This window comes from Gekko japonicus, unplaced genomic scaffold (assembly GCF_001447785.1).
Source record: "Gekko japonicus isolate JY-2015 unplaced genomic scaffold, Gekko_japonicus_V1.1 scaffold4, whole genome shotgun sequence".
Classification (NCBI taxonomy): Eukaryota; Metazoa; Chordata; class Lepidosauria; order Squamata; family Gekkonidae; genus Gekko; species Gekko japonicus.
In genome coordinates this window covers 1,014,797-1,030,977 of record NW_015165234.1, presented here as the reverse complement: position 1 = coordinate 1,030,977, position 16,181 = coordinate 1,014,797, and the positions used below count along the sequence as shown (strand labels likewise).

General features: G+C 44.3%; 1 protein-coding gene across 1 annotated transcript in view; it reads right to left on the bottom strand.

The window, feature by feature from the left end:
- The window catches only part of TRAPPC10 (trafficking protein particle complex 10), a 60,173-nt gene extending 45,891 nt beyond the window's left edge, over positions 1–14,282 (bottom strand). The window contains exons 1-2 of the mRNA XM_015409785.1: positions 14,168–14,282; positions 186–267 (exon numbers count right to left, since the gene is read on the bottom strand). Coding sequence (XP_015265271.1) covers positions 186–267; positions 14,168–14,273 — 188 coding nt within the window. The 5' untranslated portion in view covers positions 14,274–14,282. The remainder of the gene's footprint in view (positions 1–185; positions 268–14,167) is intronic.
- Positions 14,283–16,181: the final 1,899 nt, after the last annotated feature.

Here is a 16,181-nt window from a genome sequence, read left to right as displayed (position 1 = left end):
CCTGCATAGGATTGTACTTAAGAGTGGCCATTACAGTAAGAAAGTAGTATAATACGGTACAAACTCAGAAGCAAACATTATTTAAAAGCAGCAAGATCGTTAAATTCACAGTAGTACCCAAGGTGTTAATTCCATGTTGTTAACTCCTTGTCTAATCTATGTCTTAAATACAGTATTTCTGTTACCTTCTCCATTCCATGGGCTCTCTTGGAAGCTGCTGAGAAAGTGTGGGATACAGAGAACTGAAGAGATTCTGATCTCCAGCACCTAAAAGAAGAGAATATAACAATCTGAACACTGTTCTTGGCAAAAGCATAATGAACAGTGGATGATCAAAATTAGTTTTAATGCCTAAATCCAGTTTCTGAAGATCAACCACAGCCATAGGGCAAGTGGAGCGCTGGATAAAAATCTGGAGAGAGCAGTAACATTATTTATGTAATTAAGTGGAAGAACGCAAGCTGAATCAGTAACAGCAACCAAATATCCCTTAGACTCACTGTTATCACTACTGTGGAGTGCCACTCTAACAAAACAGGTACAATTTACTTAAACTTGTTTTCGTGTCAGTTGGGGATGCTGTATGGTCCGTCCCCCTAACCTTACACTAAATTCCCAAGCATGCAGAAGCTGACTTTTTTCCCCCTTAAAAGGAACAACTGCTGTAAATTGGCTTGTGACAGCCACGTTATATTCACCCTCAGTCTTTCCTCCAAATTATTAGTTTTTAAGTAATGGGCTTGTATGGTGGGAAGCTTCTGGTCTCCTCTGCTCAGAAACTGGTAGTCTTTGGTGGCGGCCCTGAAGCCATATGATACAGCCAGCAGGAGAATATTATTGCTACAGGAGTAATGGTGAAAACAACTATAGACTTAGTATGGTAAAACACTTCACCCAGTCAACAACACAGAGACTTATTAAACAGCGAGATTATCTGATCACATCAACTTGCTGCACTAAAAGAATTCTCCAGTCTTGAGCATGCCTGCCATTATGATTGTGATAGTTTTTCCTTATGCTAAAATCCTAGATTTATTAAGCGTAAGATTTGCAATCTATGGACAAGATTGTAACAATCAATCTTTAAAATATATGGTAGAAAATGACCAGCTCTATAATTTTCTTAGTAACAATTCTCCTTCCAACAAAGTTCTATAGTGTCCTTTGAACTGTGACACCTTCAGTAACTTTGATTTGGACGAAATGGATGCTGAATAGAAAAATTGTTTCTCATCCCACATCATTTAAGCTATTATTTCCCATCAGACTGCAGGCATACTGAAAAAAAGCGCACACAATGCGGATTACACTCCTCCTTCAAATGGAACATTCTGTCAAGAGCAGCAACTTGCAGTTTACTGCATTCTCTGCAATTATTAAGCTACAACAGCTGCTAAAATATTCCTAGCAATTCTCCAAGTAACCTAGAAATGTGTACATTTCAAGGTTGCTGCCAAAAGGACATGCAAATTTGGTAGGAATATAAGCATCTCTTCTGGGAGCTCCTATGACCAAGGAGTATATTCTCCTGCTTAACTGAGCACTGGGGTGGTACCACTGCTACTTTAGCTGTCCTTAAAAGAATCTGGCAAATATCACCACAACTTTGTACTAATGCTTTTTCAGAGGACTTTTCCAGGAGAAGAAGAGGAAAAAATAAGCGTTTACCAAGTGAAAGAAGATTTAGAGAAGAGAAAGACAGCAGATGACTTTACAAAGTTATCTGAAAGGCTGGTAGACCAGGTTTGAAGCACTGGGCCTCTATTAATCATTGGCACAGCTAGGTGAGAATTCTGTTCCAGAGTGGTCAGAGATGTTCTAAACCCAACAGCACCAAGAGTGGGAGAACAGGGTTGCTGGATTTGCATTAGTGCCAATGCAAAAAGAAGAAAGTGGGGCCACCCAAACTTCTGCCCAGAGAGTAAATCGTTTAAATTATTCTGTTTGCAGTATACTGGCCAGGACTGAGGCAGCAGAGTCTAAGAAAGCAGTGTGGGCAGGAAGACCACAATAAGCCACAAGAAATAAATTAAACAAATTATTTGACATTAAATCTAAGCATCTTTCTTTTTTTGCATGGCTCCTATTGGTGGGACCTAGGCTGACCTCTCCAGTTATGTCCAAGCCCTGTTCCTTCATCTGTTCTTTTGACTCAATATATATAGGTCTTTTGTTTCGCCATTTGTGGTCCATTTTGTGCTTATTTTATTTGTGATGCAAGACTCTGTGGTCAGCATCCAATGTGCCACTCTTGGCTTGACTTGATGCGGTGGTTCTAGGGTGGGATGTGGATGACTTCTCCCACACTGAAGAGAAAGAACCTTCAGGTAGGTCCAATGTACCATTCTCATTCAGTGGGGGGAAGTCATCCAGGAAGTGGTTAGCTGTCAAGGTTCACAGACAGTGAATATCTAGGTTTCTCAGTCACTTCCATCTGGTAGTTCAGTGTGGAAATGACCTTTGTTAACGGTCTTTGGAAATGCCCAATCTGGAATAATCTGGATGAGGTACGTTTTATCTCAGCCTCATCCCCTGAGCATTCCCCTTCTTCTTTTTCGGTGATGCCACCCAAGGAAGTGACGGTGGATTCAATATCTGCCTGCTGAGAAGTAATGCTGGGAAGACGTCCTCTACTGGGAACATCCCTAGACCCTGGTTGCCCCAATCCCCTGGCCATACTGACTTGAGAGCATGCATCTTCTCCCTCAAGACACTCCTGATGCTTCAGTGGGACTCAGTGCCTCACGGACCTTAGTCTTCTTTTTGGCTATGGGGGACCTAGAGCCTGAAGATGAGTAGGAATGCGATGATGGATGAGCTCTCTGCCGTTTTGGAGCCCCTTGATGATGTCCTTCCTCTGGGCTCCTGTCTTGCCTGCCTGGCAGGAGGTTGCCCCGGGGCTCCCGCCCCAACCCCCTGGCTCCCTGTGCCTGGCAGGGGGTTGCCCTGGGGCTGCCGCCCCTTCCCCCTGGCTCCCCACACCCTGTGGTCAAGAAGGGGCTGTCCAAGGCCCTCCTAGAACAGGCCACAGCTGGGGCTGGCTGAAATGGCGGGGGCAAGAATGGGCCAGGCGCCATCCCACCTGGGCTCTGCGCCTGCTGCTGTTGAAGGGGGGAAAGTGGCTGTAGGAGGCTAGCCTGCCCCAGTGTCCTGCCACCCCCATGCCTCCCCAAAGGCCTAAGCTCTCCCCCGGATCACCTCTGGCTGTCCTCTGGTGGGGCTGCTCCCGGCCGGGCCTTCCCTCCCTGTCAGAATGGGTTCACCACGTGGGCTCACCAGCCCTTTCGCTTCCCTGTGGTGTCCTTCCTTCCCATGTGCGCTGGCGCCCTGCCAGCCGATTTCTTGGCCTTTTTCTTCAGGCGCTGGGGGGAGCAGGTGCCTTCAGGCTCAGACCACTCAACCCGCTTGACAGCGCCCGCTGGCACCCGTGCCGCCACCTTCCTTCTGCTGGGGGAGGAGTGGGGGCCTGCCTGCCCTGCGCCCTCGATTGTTCTGGCGCTGCTGAAGCCTCCCTTGCACTCCAGTTGCGACAACGCAACTTCCTGCTGCTGGTCTTGCTGCAACCCGACCCCCAAAGCCTTGGAGGTAAGGGGCTGCAGCTCCCAGGAGGCGTCTGCTCCGAAACCTCAGATGGGGGAGGGGCCGCTTCCTCTTCTTTGTGTCCTGGAACATCCTTGGGTGCCTTGTGTCCATGCCTCCTGATGTTCTTCTTGTCTTGCAGCCTACCAGCAAAGGTATGCTCGACTAGATCCTGGCTCATCTCTTTTCTCTCTTCTCCAAAGGAAAAGTTCCCCCCCCCTTTTTTGTGTGCGCTTTCTGGCTTGGAGCTGGAGCTCCAGACAACCTACCGAGCGCAGGGCTATACAGGAACTGGAGAGGTCAGCCTAGGTTCCCCCAATAGAAATCACGCAACAAAAGAAATTTGCATAGCCTATCCGAGCGAGCAGAGGCATGACCTAACCACTTCCTGGATGACTTCCCCCCACTGAAAGAGAATGGTTACTTCCATATTTAATATACAAATAATCCCCATTTTGTTGGTGGTTGTGTTCAGTCGCACAGTCAAGTCGAACTCTTCGCGACCCCATGGACCACATCACACGAGGCCCTCCTGTCTTCTGTCATCCTTCGGAGTTTGCTTAATTTCATGTTTGTTGCATCGGTAACACTGTCTAACCATCTCATCCTTTGCTGTCCCCTTCTTCTTTGACCTTCAATCTTTCCCAGCATCAGGGTCTTCTCCAGTGAGTGTTCCTTTCTCATTTGGTAGCCAAAGTATTTGAGCTTCAGCTTCAGTATCTGGCCTTCCAGGGAACAGTCAGGGTTGATTTATTTTAAGATTGATTGATTTGACCTCCTTGCAGTGATTGATTTGACCTCCTTGCAATCCAAGGGACTCTCAAGAGTCTTCTCCAGCACCATAATTCAAAAGCATCTATTCTTTGGCGCTCGACCTTCCTTATGGTCCAACTCTCACAGCCATTCTTTACTACTGGGAATACCATTACTTTGACCATACAGACTTTGGCTGGCATGGTGATGTCTCTATTTTTTTATTATGCTGTCTAGGTTTGCCATCGCTTTTCTCCCAAGGAGCAGGCGTCTTTTAATTTCACGGCTGCAGTCACTGTCTGCAGTGATCTTGGATCCCAGGAACATGAAGTCTGTCACTGCTTCCATGACTTCCCTTTCTATTTGCCAAGGAGTGATGGGGCTGGATACCATGGTCTTAGTTTTTTTGATGTTGAGTTTCAAGCCAACTTTTGTGCTCCTCTCTTTTACCCTCAGCAAGAGGCTTGAGGTCCTCTTCACTTTCTGCCATTAGAGTAGTATCGACTTCATATCTGAGGTTGTTGATGTTTTCCCCAGCAATCTTAATTCCAGTTTGTGATTTATCCAGGTCGGCATTTTGCATGATGTACTCTGCATATAAATTAAATAAGCGGGGTGACAATATACATCCTTGTCGTACTCCTTTTCCTATGCTAAACCAATCAGTTGTTCCGTATCCAGTTCTAACCGTTGCTTCTTGACCCTTATACAGCTTTCTCAGGAGACATGTGAGGTGGTCTGGTACTCCCATCTTTTTAAGGACTTGCCATAGTTTGTTGTGATCCACACAATCAAAGGCTTTAGCATAGTCAATTAAGCAGAAGTAGATGTTTTTCTGGTACATCCTTGCTTTCTCCATAATCCAGCGAATGCGGCCTTGGAGAACAAAATGAAGTCGGGCAAAGGCTAACAGAGTTTTGTCAAGACAACATGCTGGTCATAAAGAACACCGTCTTCCAACAACCTAAGAGCCAACTCTACACATGGACATCACCAGATGGGCAACAGCGAAATCAGACTGATTATATCATTTGCTTTCAAAGATGGAGAAGCTCTTTAGTCAGTAAAAACAAGACCTGGAACTGACTGCGGCTCAGATCATGAACTAATCATTGCAAAATTCAGGCTTAAACTGAAGAAAGTAGGGGAAACCACTAGACCACTCAGGTTTGACCTAGATCACATCCCTTATGAATACATAGCGGAGGTGAAGAATAGGTTTAAGGGACTAGATTTGATAGACAGAGTGCCTGAAGAACTATGGATGGAGGTTCGTGACACTGTATAGGAGGCAGCAATCAGCACCATCCCAAAGAAAAAGAAATGCAAAAAAGCAAAGTGGCTGTCTGATGAGGCTTTACAAATAGCAGAGGAAAGAAGGAAAGCGAAAGGCAAAGGTGAAAAGGAAAGATTTACCCAACTGAATCTCCATACTATCCTGTAATAAATTAGTTTGGCTTCAAACAAAATTATATGTAAGGTTCTCACATTATTTATGACGAGAAAGAAGGCCCATTGTGGAAATGGAGACAACAAACTCTAGAAATAGGCTGTGGGTGAGTGGCCTGGGCTTGATGAGTCTTTTTAGCATCAGTTTGCCAGGTGCGCTCCGAGGTTGGCCGCTCCAAGCAGAGAAGTGGCGCTTTCCAGGACTGGCTGGCCCAGGAGTAGATTCACGTTGCCTGCAGAGGAGCTTCAGTGGCGTCCTGCTCGTGTTCCTCCCCCCCTGGAAGTGATGCTATGAAAAGCGGGAGTGTGGGCGGCCGAGGAAAGGGAAGCAGCAGCCGGGGCGGGGGCAGGAGCTCTGTGTGGGGGCAGGAGCTCTGTGTGTGGCTGCGAGACTGCGCTCCAGCGGCAGGTGAGGGACAGGCAGGCTGCCTGGGCGACGAAAGGGGCCTCCCGGCGTGGCTTTGCTTCCTCTTCCCCCCCCCCAAGCAGCCCGTCAAAGGCTGTAGTGAGGTTTTGCTTCAAGTGGTGCAGCTTTGCTTCCATCCCAGCAGAAACCTTGTCAGTTAAAATCCAGAAAGCCTTTGAGCTAGGTAAAAGAATGGGACTGGACTGTTCTTCATGTTTTATCTCCACTGCATCTTGTTATTGAACTACCTAATGGGTTCATGGAGTTTTTTGAATTTTTTAAAATCAAATTTGTTGTATACTTAAACTTCTGATCTGTTAGTCACCCGGACAACCCATCTGGATGGAATAAGTGCAATAAATAAATTGCATATGTAAGAAACTTGTCAAAAGTTCATCATCAAGACACAACTAAACACATCTAAGCATTTACTGGACCAAGCTTTTGTTACCTTTATACAAATAAAAATAAAGCAGTGTGCCTATGACTTTATTTTTAAAAAGTTAGCCGCATATTTCACTACCTCTTTCTGTGATACACACTAAAAACAGCACACAGAAAATAATTCTGACAGATAAGTTTCCTTTCCTAGGACAGAACAAGCTTAACAAAGTAATTGCCTATAAAATTCAACACATACAGAATGGCGGTAATAAAGTAAACATCTTGAGGTACTCAGGCAATCTATTCTACAATCAGATGCTTATGTAACCAGAAATCAATTTTTCAGTGTCTCACTATTTCTGATAATTTTCCAACACTTAATGCTTAAATAGACCCCACCAAGTGCACTGTTAGCACCACAAGCCTCTACCAACTTGACTCTTGCTGATCTTCTTGCTTTGATACTTGCAAACAATATACTCAGGACACATTCTAAAATTAACAATTTTTTCCATATAAACTTTTGGAAGGATCCCTGTAGATGAACATACATGGAACTGAGAGATTACATGAATTTTCTGGGAAGAGTCCATGTGAAGCAATCATTGTTCCAAACATATTCACATGCAGAAACACATTATGCCAGATTCAGGTTAAATTGAAGTGCATTCACTAGGGCTGCAAAAAGGCCTGGATTCTTATATTTATTAAAGGCATCTATAAATTTGAAGTAATTTTTCATCCTTGTATCAGGATAGAAGTTCAACATTCTAGAGGTAGTCCCATAATTATTATCATCTTTGTTTGGTTTTTAAAGTCTCAATAGCTATCCTCCAAGTTCTGATACAGAATCAACATTTGTTTGAACAGTTTGATGATCTCATCACTATTGTGTAACAACCGGATCAGAATTTCAACATGGCCCCAGAAATTTCTGCTTTAGCCTAAAAACTGAGCTCACACAAACAAACTTCCTGGACACCAAAGCACAGTTACTTAGGGAACAGCAGATGAGTCTCCCCATTAAGTGGATAATGATGTATGTCGGGACAAATCAGTCGCCCTGAGCCTGCTTTTGTGGGGAGGGCGGGGTAAAAATGCCTAAATAAATAAATCTAACAGGGCACAACTTTTGACTTCCTGCTTTACTTGTATTTGGTTTTAAAGCATGGCATACAAGACACTTACTAGGCTAGTAGCCTTCAAACTTTCAGGAACCATTTCCAACTAACACAGTGGTAAGAGCAACCTTACTAAAATTGCCTTCCACTTGACACTGAAGAACTATAATTTTTTAAATGAGAGAGACCCAGTGTTGTGTAATGGTTGGAGTGCTGGATGACAACTGAGAAGACTAAGATTCAAATCTTCTCTTGCGATTACATTAACACAAGTGACTTTGACCAGTCATTCTCTCTCAGCCTAATCTATTTAAGAGGGTTGTTGTGAGGATAAAGAGTGCATCTCTAAGACTAGCTTTTGTATTACTTTCATGTTTTACACTCTGCAGCAAGATGTATTCAACGTCTTTGATCCAATGAACAATGAACAGAAAGGATTCACAGAGGTGGTTCTTTCCCCCACCTTACCCATCCCCCTCTAAGACCTCTGAAACGCCAAAGCCAGGAGTTACAAAAGCCTCACAGAAAAAATACCATGAGGCACACAGGTCACAGTGAGGAAGGGGAATCAGGTCAAATATCTCCAGCAAACTAAAAACCTGCTCTGCTACACTTCCTACATCAGCAAGAAGTGGCACTAATACTGCCTAATTCCCACTCTTCACTGCAGCCCCCACCCAGTGCGATGCAATATTTTGTGCACAAGACTCAATTAATCCCCGTCACTGCCTTTTTGTGGGTCTTATGAGGCTGTGAGGGGAAGGCAGGGATAGAGATGTAAAATTTCCGCAAATTTTGAAGATCGGAAAAACCCGCGTTTTTTCCCATTTTTTTCAGGGAAAAAAGGAAATTTTCGGAAAAATTGAAAAAATGCTACATTAGCATTTCTTTTGTCTTTTCTAGATTGAAAGTCATTCTGTTGCTTCAGGAACATAAAATATGACTATGGACATTTTTACTTGGCATGAAATTATCACAACTAGCATATTAAAAATATAGTGTATCCAAACAATTATTACAAACAGAATACCCACCCACATGCAAAAACAAAACTGAAACCTTTTTATTTTCTTCTGACAATAGCACCTCCTAAAGGAAGAAATGCATCTTGTTCTTGCATTGGAGAGTTCAGTTTGTAACCTAGGACTTGCTTGTCCTCAGTGCACAGAAATTAGAAATGATTTGGAAAATATTTGAACACCTTGTCTTAAAATATTTTATTCATCATGTTAAAATAAAACGTTCCATAATCAATTTTTTTCTTTTCTTTTTTCAATTTTTCCAATTTTTCTGAAAAAAACAAAAAAGGCTTCAGGAAAAAAATGGGGGAAAAATGTTTTTCCCCCGAATTTTTCTGGGTTTTTTCCGGGCCTTCACATCTCTAGGCAGGGAAAGATATGTTTCCATGAGTGCCTTGTGCTAGTAATTCATAGGACCTAACTCTTTGAATGCCTTCTCAGTTCAGTTCTTCTCTAGCTTACTTTACTTCATGTGTACGCATCCCTCTGATTCTTAGTCCACTTTACCTGCTGATACACTCCTTTGAATATGAATGCTCATGCCAACCAGTTAGGATTCAATACCTAGGACTCTTGTAATTGCAACTGACTAACATAGTTACACTTCTGGAATTTGTCCTGAACAAACAGTGTATTTTTCTGTCCACAGATACTTATTGTAGCCTTCACTAGAGCAAGTAAGACTACACATTGTCAGTGACTTACTGTGGATGAAGAAGAAAAATCACTAGCAAGTTCTACTGACTCCTGACATTCAACTAAAATGATAGTTTAAAAATAAACACTGAACAGTATGTGATAATCACATATGCAGATTATTTATAGTGAATAGTCTCAAATCAAGTAATTTACATAGTCTGAGTAGATTAGCGATGAAATCCCATCGTCAAATGATGGCAGCAAGATTAAAGCAGGATTGCTACTAAATCCTTAAACTGGCACAGCAACTACAGTGATGTAATCTTCAGCACAAATGCTCTGCCATAACTGTTATACTGCCATAATGGCATAAATAGAAGATGAGAATGCAATGGGAAGGACTGAAGAAGTGACTAGCTTAGTTCAGATCTTATGTTCCAGCAAGTGTTGGTTGCACCTGCCCCATCAAAATAGGTGGTACAAGTAAAAATATTCAAAGAATGTAGATGCCAGATACCACCATGACAACAGCCACGCTGATGCCCAGGATACCAAACAGCCAGTAATAGGACGACACTAGGAGAACATAACCCTCAGCAATAGTGCACCTGTCTCAAATCAAGCGTGGCAGCACAGAACAATACATATAGACCTGGCATTCAAAAACATAAATGGGAACCATGATAAAAGGAGAACAACCAGCCAAGACTACCAACTAAAGGCTACTGGATCAAACCTTTCATTCTCAGATTCCTTATCTTTAGTAGTCCAGCAAACCCCTACTAGAAGTTCAATTATTGCTGGGCTAAAATATTAACCTCTTCCCAGTAAGCAAAGAAGGGGCTTGCCAAGTAAAGACCATATTACAAGGAACAACAAAGAGGATACAAGTGAACAATATTGAAAGAAAACTCTAATCACATACAAGGAAAAGCAGTAGTGAGCAGATTTTTACTGGGTGAAGACCAATTACTCCACCTATTAATACTATTGGCCAAATACCTCTGACTCATTCTTGCATATAGGATCAGGTCTCATCAACACCTTCTGGGAGTAGAAAATAAGTACCTCCCATTTCTGTGCTTTTTCCCAAAAAGCTGCCAGGTTACAGCTACCGACTGAGATCCTACCATTGTAGTTTCCATTCTTGCTTGCCCACGTTCCCTTCCATGATTTCCCCTTGCAAAATTATTTTGTCACAGTCATCAATACAATACAGAAGCACTGGCTCTGCAGCAAGACTCAGGCCCTTCTTTTCTACATGTAAAGCCTCCTAATATTACAGCTATAGAAGCTTATGATGGGGAAGTCCATAACATGTAGACATGGAAAGATTTTTGTGACATTATCTTGATATTCCAGACAGTTATTGCATGATTATTGGTGTCTTTGATGATGCATGGCTAGTTCTCTGCTAACCACTAATCTGCTAATTGTTTTATTTGGAACCTCCATTCTGAGTTTTTCTTCATCTTCAATAATTTAGATTTATGTAGTGCTGTCGTTGCATTTTTCTTTGCACATCTAAGTAAAACTATGACTTTTCTCCAGAAAGTTAGAACAGCACTCAAACACACAATAGTATTTTAAAAAACAGGCTGAAACTTTACTTTCCCTTCTTTCTTCCAACCCTCTTTGACTATAATTACATTGGCAGTTTAGAAAGATTAAAATTTTGGATGGGATATGGGTGATATTTGAGTGTCCCCTTCTCGCCAACAATTGACATTCTTGACATGCCCTGGTGCCAAGAGTTAAAACAAGGTAAGGCTTGAAAAGTACCCTACTGTTCAGGAAGTTATTCTCAGTTCTACAGCTATGTCCCTGTCCACTTAAGTAAAACATCCTTAAAGGCTTCACAGAGCTCATTTAATTGAGTCTGCATCAAAATTTTTTTTTCAGAACTTGAAGAACTGAAGTGTTTATCACATTGATTTTTAAAGCAGAAACCCTTACAAAGCTTCACAATGTAGCATTAAACTAGCAGTGATTTAAACGAACAAGAACAACTTTACTGATAGCCAGAAATGAAAGACAAGCATTTCTTTTGTAATAATTCTGAAGTTATTAAAAAGTGACCCATAACTCAAATGAGAGAATGGATGTTGACAAACCTTTAGCAGGAATATACAACATTTTGAACTCCATAGCAACAACTGAACAGAGACGCTCGCTAGTGTGTGCATGGGTGTCACCTGATTTGTTATTGACAAATAGCTCAGTCTACAACCTATTTAAGATAAAAGCATGATATAAAGAGCAGGTGTGGCAACTTCAGTTGGGAAGACTCTGGGTTCAAATGCCTCATAGAATCATAGAATCACAGAGTTGGAAGGGGCCATACAGACCATCTAGTCCAACCCCCTGCCCAATGCAGGACCAGCCTAAAGCATCTCTGACAAATATTCATCCAGCCTCTTCTTGAAAGCTGTCAGTGAAGGGGAGCTAACCACCTCCCTAGGCAGCTGATTCCACCTTTGGACCACTCTGACCGTGAAAAAGTTTTCCCTAATATCTCACTGATACCTTTCTGCATGTAATTTAAACCCATTGCTTCGGGTCCTATCCTCTGCTGCCAACTGGAACGGCTCCTTGTCCTCCTCCAAATGACAGCCTTTCAAATATTTAAAGAGAGCAATCATGTCCCCCCTCAATCTCCCCTTCTCCAAACTAAACATTCGCAAGGTCCTTAGCCTTTCCTCGTAGGGCTCAGTCTCCAGACCCCTGATCATCCTCATCACTGTCTTCTGCACCCTCTCGATTTTGTCCACATCCTTTTTGAAGTGAGGCCTCCAGAACTGCACACAGTACTCAAGGTGCGGCCTGACCAAGGCAGTATACAGAGGGGCTATGACCTCCTGAGATTTTGATGCTATGGCCCTTTTAATACAACCCAAGACTGAATTCGCCTTTTTTGCCACCGCATCACACTGACTGCTCATATTTAATTTACAGTCCACCCTTACCCCAAGATCTCTTTCATATACACTACTCCCCAGAAACATATCCCCCATCCAGTATTTGTGCTTAACATTTTTGCGGCCCAGATGTGGCCCTCAATCACACACCTCCCCAAGTGGTCTCTCTCTGCCTAAGCATGTGCACACAATACCCAACCCACGATACTAGGATAATACCTGCCTTTTAGAGTCATTGTAAGAACTGCTATGTCCAGTGTCCTGAGCATCCCAAAATGATTTATAAATACAAGTATATTTTAACATCCAATTCAGTTACATCAACTTTAACAGAACTAAATTGGCTTTACATTATCTTAACAACAATCAGATTGGAGAATCAACTCACCAGTTCATTTTCAGAACGCTGTGATGATAATACGATGGCATGAAATAAAACTACACAAAAGCCACTATGGTTTTAGTATTACGAGTGCTAGAAAAGATGCATCAGTATGCTGCACAAACAAAAACAAATTAAAGACATCTCAGTGTCTTCCTAAGCAGAGTTACACCCTAGTAAACCCACTAAAGTCAACCAGCTTAGAAGAGTAACTCTACTTAGGGTGACACTTTCAGCCACTGAACCAACCTGCACCCTAATGGATTTGCTCTCCCTCTCAGTGTACCCAGTAAATAATATATCCATTACATTACACTGGATTTCAGAATATACACTGTGATTTTGTAAATCAATGTCAATGTGTCGCAAGGGAGAATGCTGTCATTTTCATTTTACAAATGGAATTGAGGCTAAGAAGAGAAACTTTTCCTATAGCACAGGGTGACGTAGCTGTTTGCTTTGATGCATATCCCCCATAAAATTATTAAACAACTCCTTACTTATTCTTACAATAACTTACAATTACATTAAAACAACTTAAAATTACAATCTTAGTAATTTTATATATACTGTGAAGATTGGAAGGGAATATAGTTACTTCTTATTATATACATGTTCACATTAATACATGATAGGACAACTTCATATATCTCCACAGACAGGAGAAAGGAGGCATTTCTGTTTTCCTCCTAGTTCTTTAAGGGCAGGAAAAACTACCGGAGAAGGTGAGCACGGACTTTTCCTCCCTGCCCACCAGAAAACTGATGGTACTTGCTCTGCATCTTGAGGAGGTCCTGAAGCCACACAACCTCAGCAACGGGGCCGCTGCCTTTTGCATGAGACACCCGGCTTCAAATTCTACCTCTGTCCTGGACACAACAGGCTGGCGTCATGCAAATCCCATTCTTTTAACTTCTCCTCGTTCTTCTCTTGTATTACAGGAGGGGGGGGGGAATTAGAAGAGAAATCCATCCCCTATAAAGGGAGCGTGCGGCGATAGCTGGCCAATACACGGACACTTGTTTAACCTAAAACACGGGCAGTGAAGACAGCCGCGTGCAACCGGCGAACACCAGAGTCCACTTCAGGGCATCCTGGATTTTCCTACATCGTAGGCAACCCGTGCTGTTTCGAAACAGCGCTTATCCCCATTCTATCAAAAGAGGAAAACAGACCCAAGAGAAAGCGACTTGCACGAAGACCGCCCGCGGCGGCATCGCCAGGTCTCGGAGCTCCTCGCGTGCCAACGGAGCCCCCCCCCCCTCCACCCCGCGCCCGCCAAACGCCTCTCTGGCCAAGGCTGCTGGTGGAAGGGGGAGATCCACGGAGGGACACACACACACCCGGTCACAGCCCCGACCGCTCCCTTTCGCGGAGGAGAGGAAAAGCCATCCATGGCCGTCCCCTCTCCACGGCACTACCTGCCTGCCCCCCGGGGGGGGGACAAGGGGGGGGGTCACCCCGCCCCCCGCCGCAGAGACCCGCCTCCCCTTCCCCTCAGCGTTCCGGCCACTCACAGGTAACGATGGGCTTGTTCTCCATGGTGTAGATGACCGGCGGCGCCTCCACCGCCTCCTCTTCCACTCCCACTTCTTCAGTGGCCGCCGCCGGGGCGGGTTCCATGGGCGGACAGGGCACTCAGCCCCGGCTCCTCTCTAAGACGAAATGGAAAAGCCCTTCGTTTCCCCTCCCCCCCCTCCCAAACCCCAACTGCGCCCTCACGCGCTGCCCCCACAGATGGGAAAAGGTCCCCTGCTCACTCGCTTCCTGTATCACTAGAGCACCATTACCGCTTCCGGCAAAGGAAGACGCGAGTGTTAAAGGGAAGGGCGGCGTCGTGGCCTGTGGCCTCCGATTTAAAGAACTCCTTAAAGGGGAGTACAGAGTGGAAGGAGCAGGCGCGTGGAAAGGAAGACTAGATGGAAAGCTGTGTTTCACACCTACAGCGGGGCATGTGTGTTTATTATTTCTGTAGAAACAAAAAAAGAATCTTTTGGCTATTTAGACTGGAAGAGGTTCATGACACAAACATATAAGTAAAGGCAGCCTTGACCCACTATATAGTAATAGCTAAGTTGGTTATATATCTGAGGACACTTAAATCTAGAGACTGCCCCTACAAGGACCAAGACAGATCTTTTGACAAACCTGAAAAGTGCCCCAGATTTGTAGGAAAATCTGAAATCTCTTTAAAAAATTCATTGGGGGGAGGTTAAAATCCCCCAAAGGATAAAAGGAATACATGTAGCTTTAAGAAATGGATGCCCTCTGGCTGTTACTATGCAGTGCCCAGAGTTTTGCCAGGATTCCAAGTTTGTGTCAGTAAAGGCAGGGGGAGGGGGCAGGGTCCTTTCCAGGGCTGTTCTGGCATTTGAGGGACAATTTACTGTGGCCAGACTCAGCGGCAATTTCCAGGCAAGTTACTGCCATGCAGCTGGCATGACTCACCCAGGCCGAGCTGCTTGCCACCCCACAAAAGCCAGTGTACTGTAGCCAGGGGTCATTTCGTAGAAAAAGAGCTAGGGGAACTCATTAGCATAACTCATTAGCATATGCCCCACCCCCTGACATCAGGGGCCTGGCGGTGGACCTGCAAGGCCAGCGGGAGTGCGAGGAAGCCCCGCCAAGGCCCTCCCTGGCCCCAGGCAGGCAGGGGTGCGGAGAGGCGGGGAGGAAGCAACTTACCCTCCCTCTTCTCCTGCCTCCTCCTGGCTGAATGAGGGCTGGAAGCAGGGCGGCCGAAGCAGGGGGCGGGGCTTCATCATGTGCCCCGCCCCCCTGCACCTAACCCGGGGGAACTGCATTCCCCCGCGTTCCCCCCCCGAAATGACCTCTGACTGTAGCCATTAGAGTTTCAGACTAGGACTTGGGAGACCCAGGTGCGAATCTCCACTTTTCTGTGGAAGCTAACTGGGTGACTATGGTCCAATCACACACACTCTCAGCCTGTTGTGTTATTGAAAAACTATATTAAGCTTGAGTCTGAACCAGGATTGTAAATAGACCAATCAGAGCTGTGCAATGTTCTGGAGGGAAGCACTCTGATTGGACCTTATCTGTAAATAGTTATTGGTTGTTAGCTAACATGTGGGCGTGGCTACCTAAGCCCGGACTGTTTAAAAGAGAGCTTGTTGCTCTATGTTCTTGTCTCTTCTGATTTCTTCTGATTTCATTAATAAAAGCTGATTCACTGTTCACTAGCTGTGTTGAGTCTCCTATATAACACAGCCTAATCTACCTCACAGGGTTGTTGTGAAGATAAAATGGAGGAGAGAATTATGTAAGCTGCTTTGAGTCCATTTTGGAAAAAGATGGGTTATAAATGTAGATCAAAGTTAAGTTGGTGGGAGAAAAGAGAAGGGAGCAGGGAAAAGTGGGGATTTGGAAGTTGCTAGGAAGAGTTAAAGACAAAATAGTGTAGGGAGAGGTTAAAGGGAAAAGTGAAGTATGCCCCCAAATCTTTGCAGGTTCCCCAGAGTGCAAATGGACCCAGCTCAGCTTGCACTACACAATGGGGGCACAGGTTTCCAG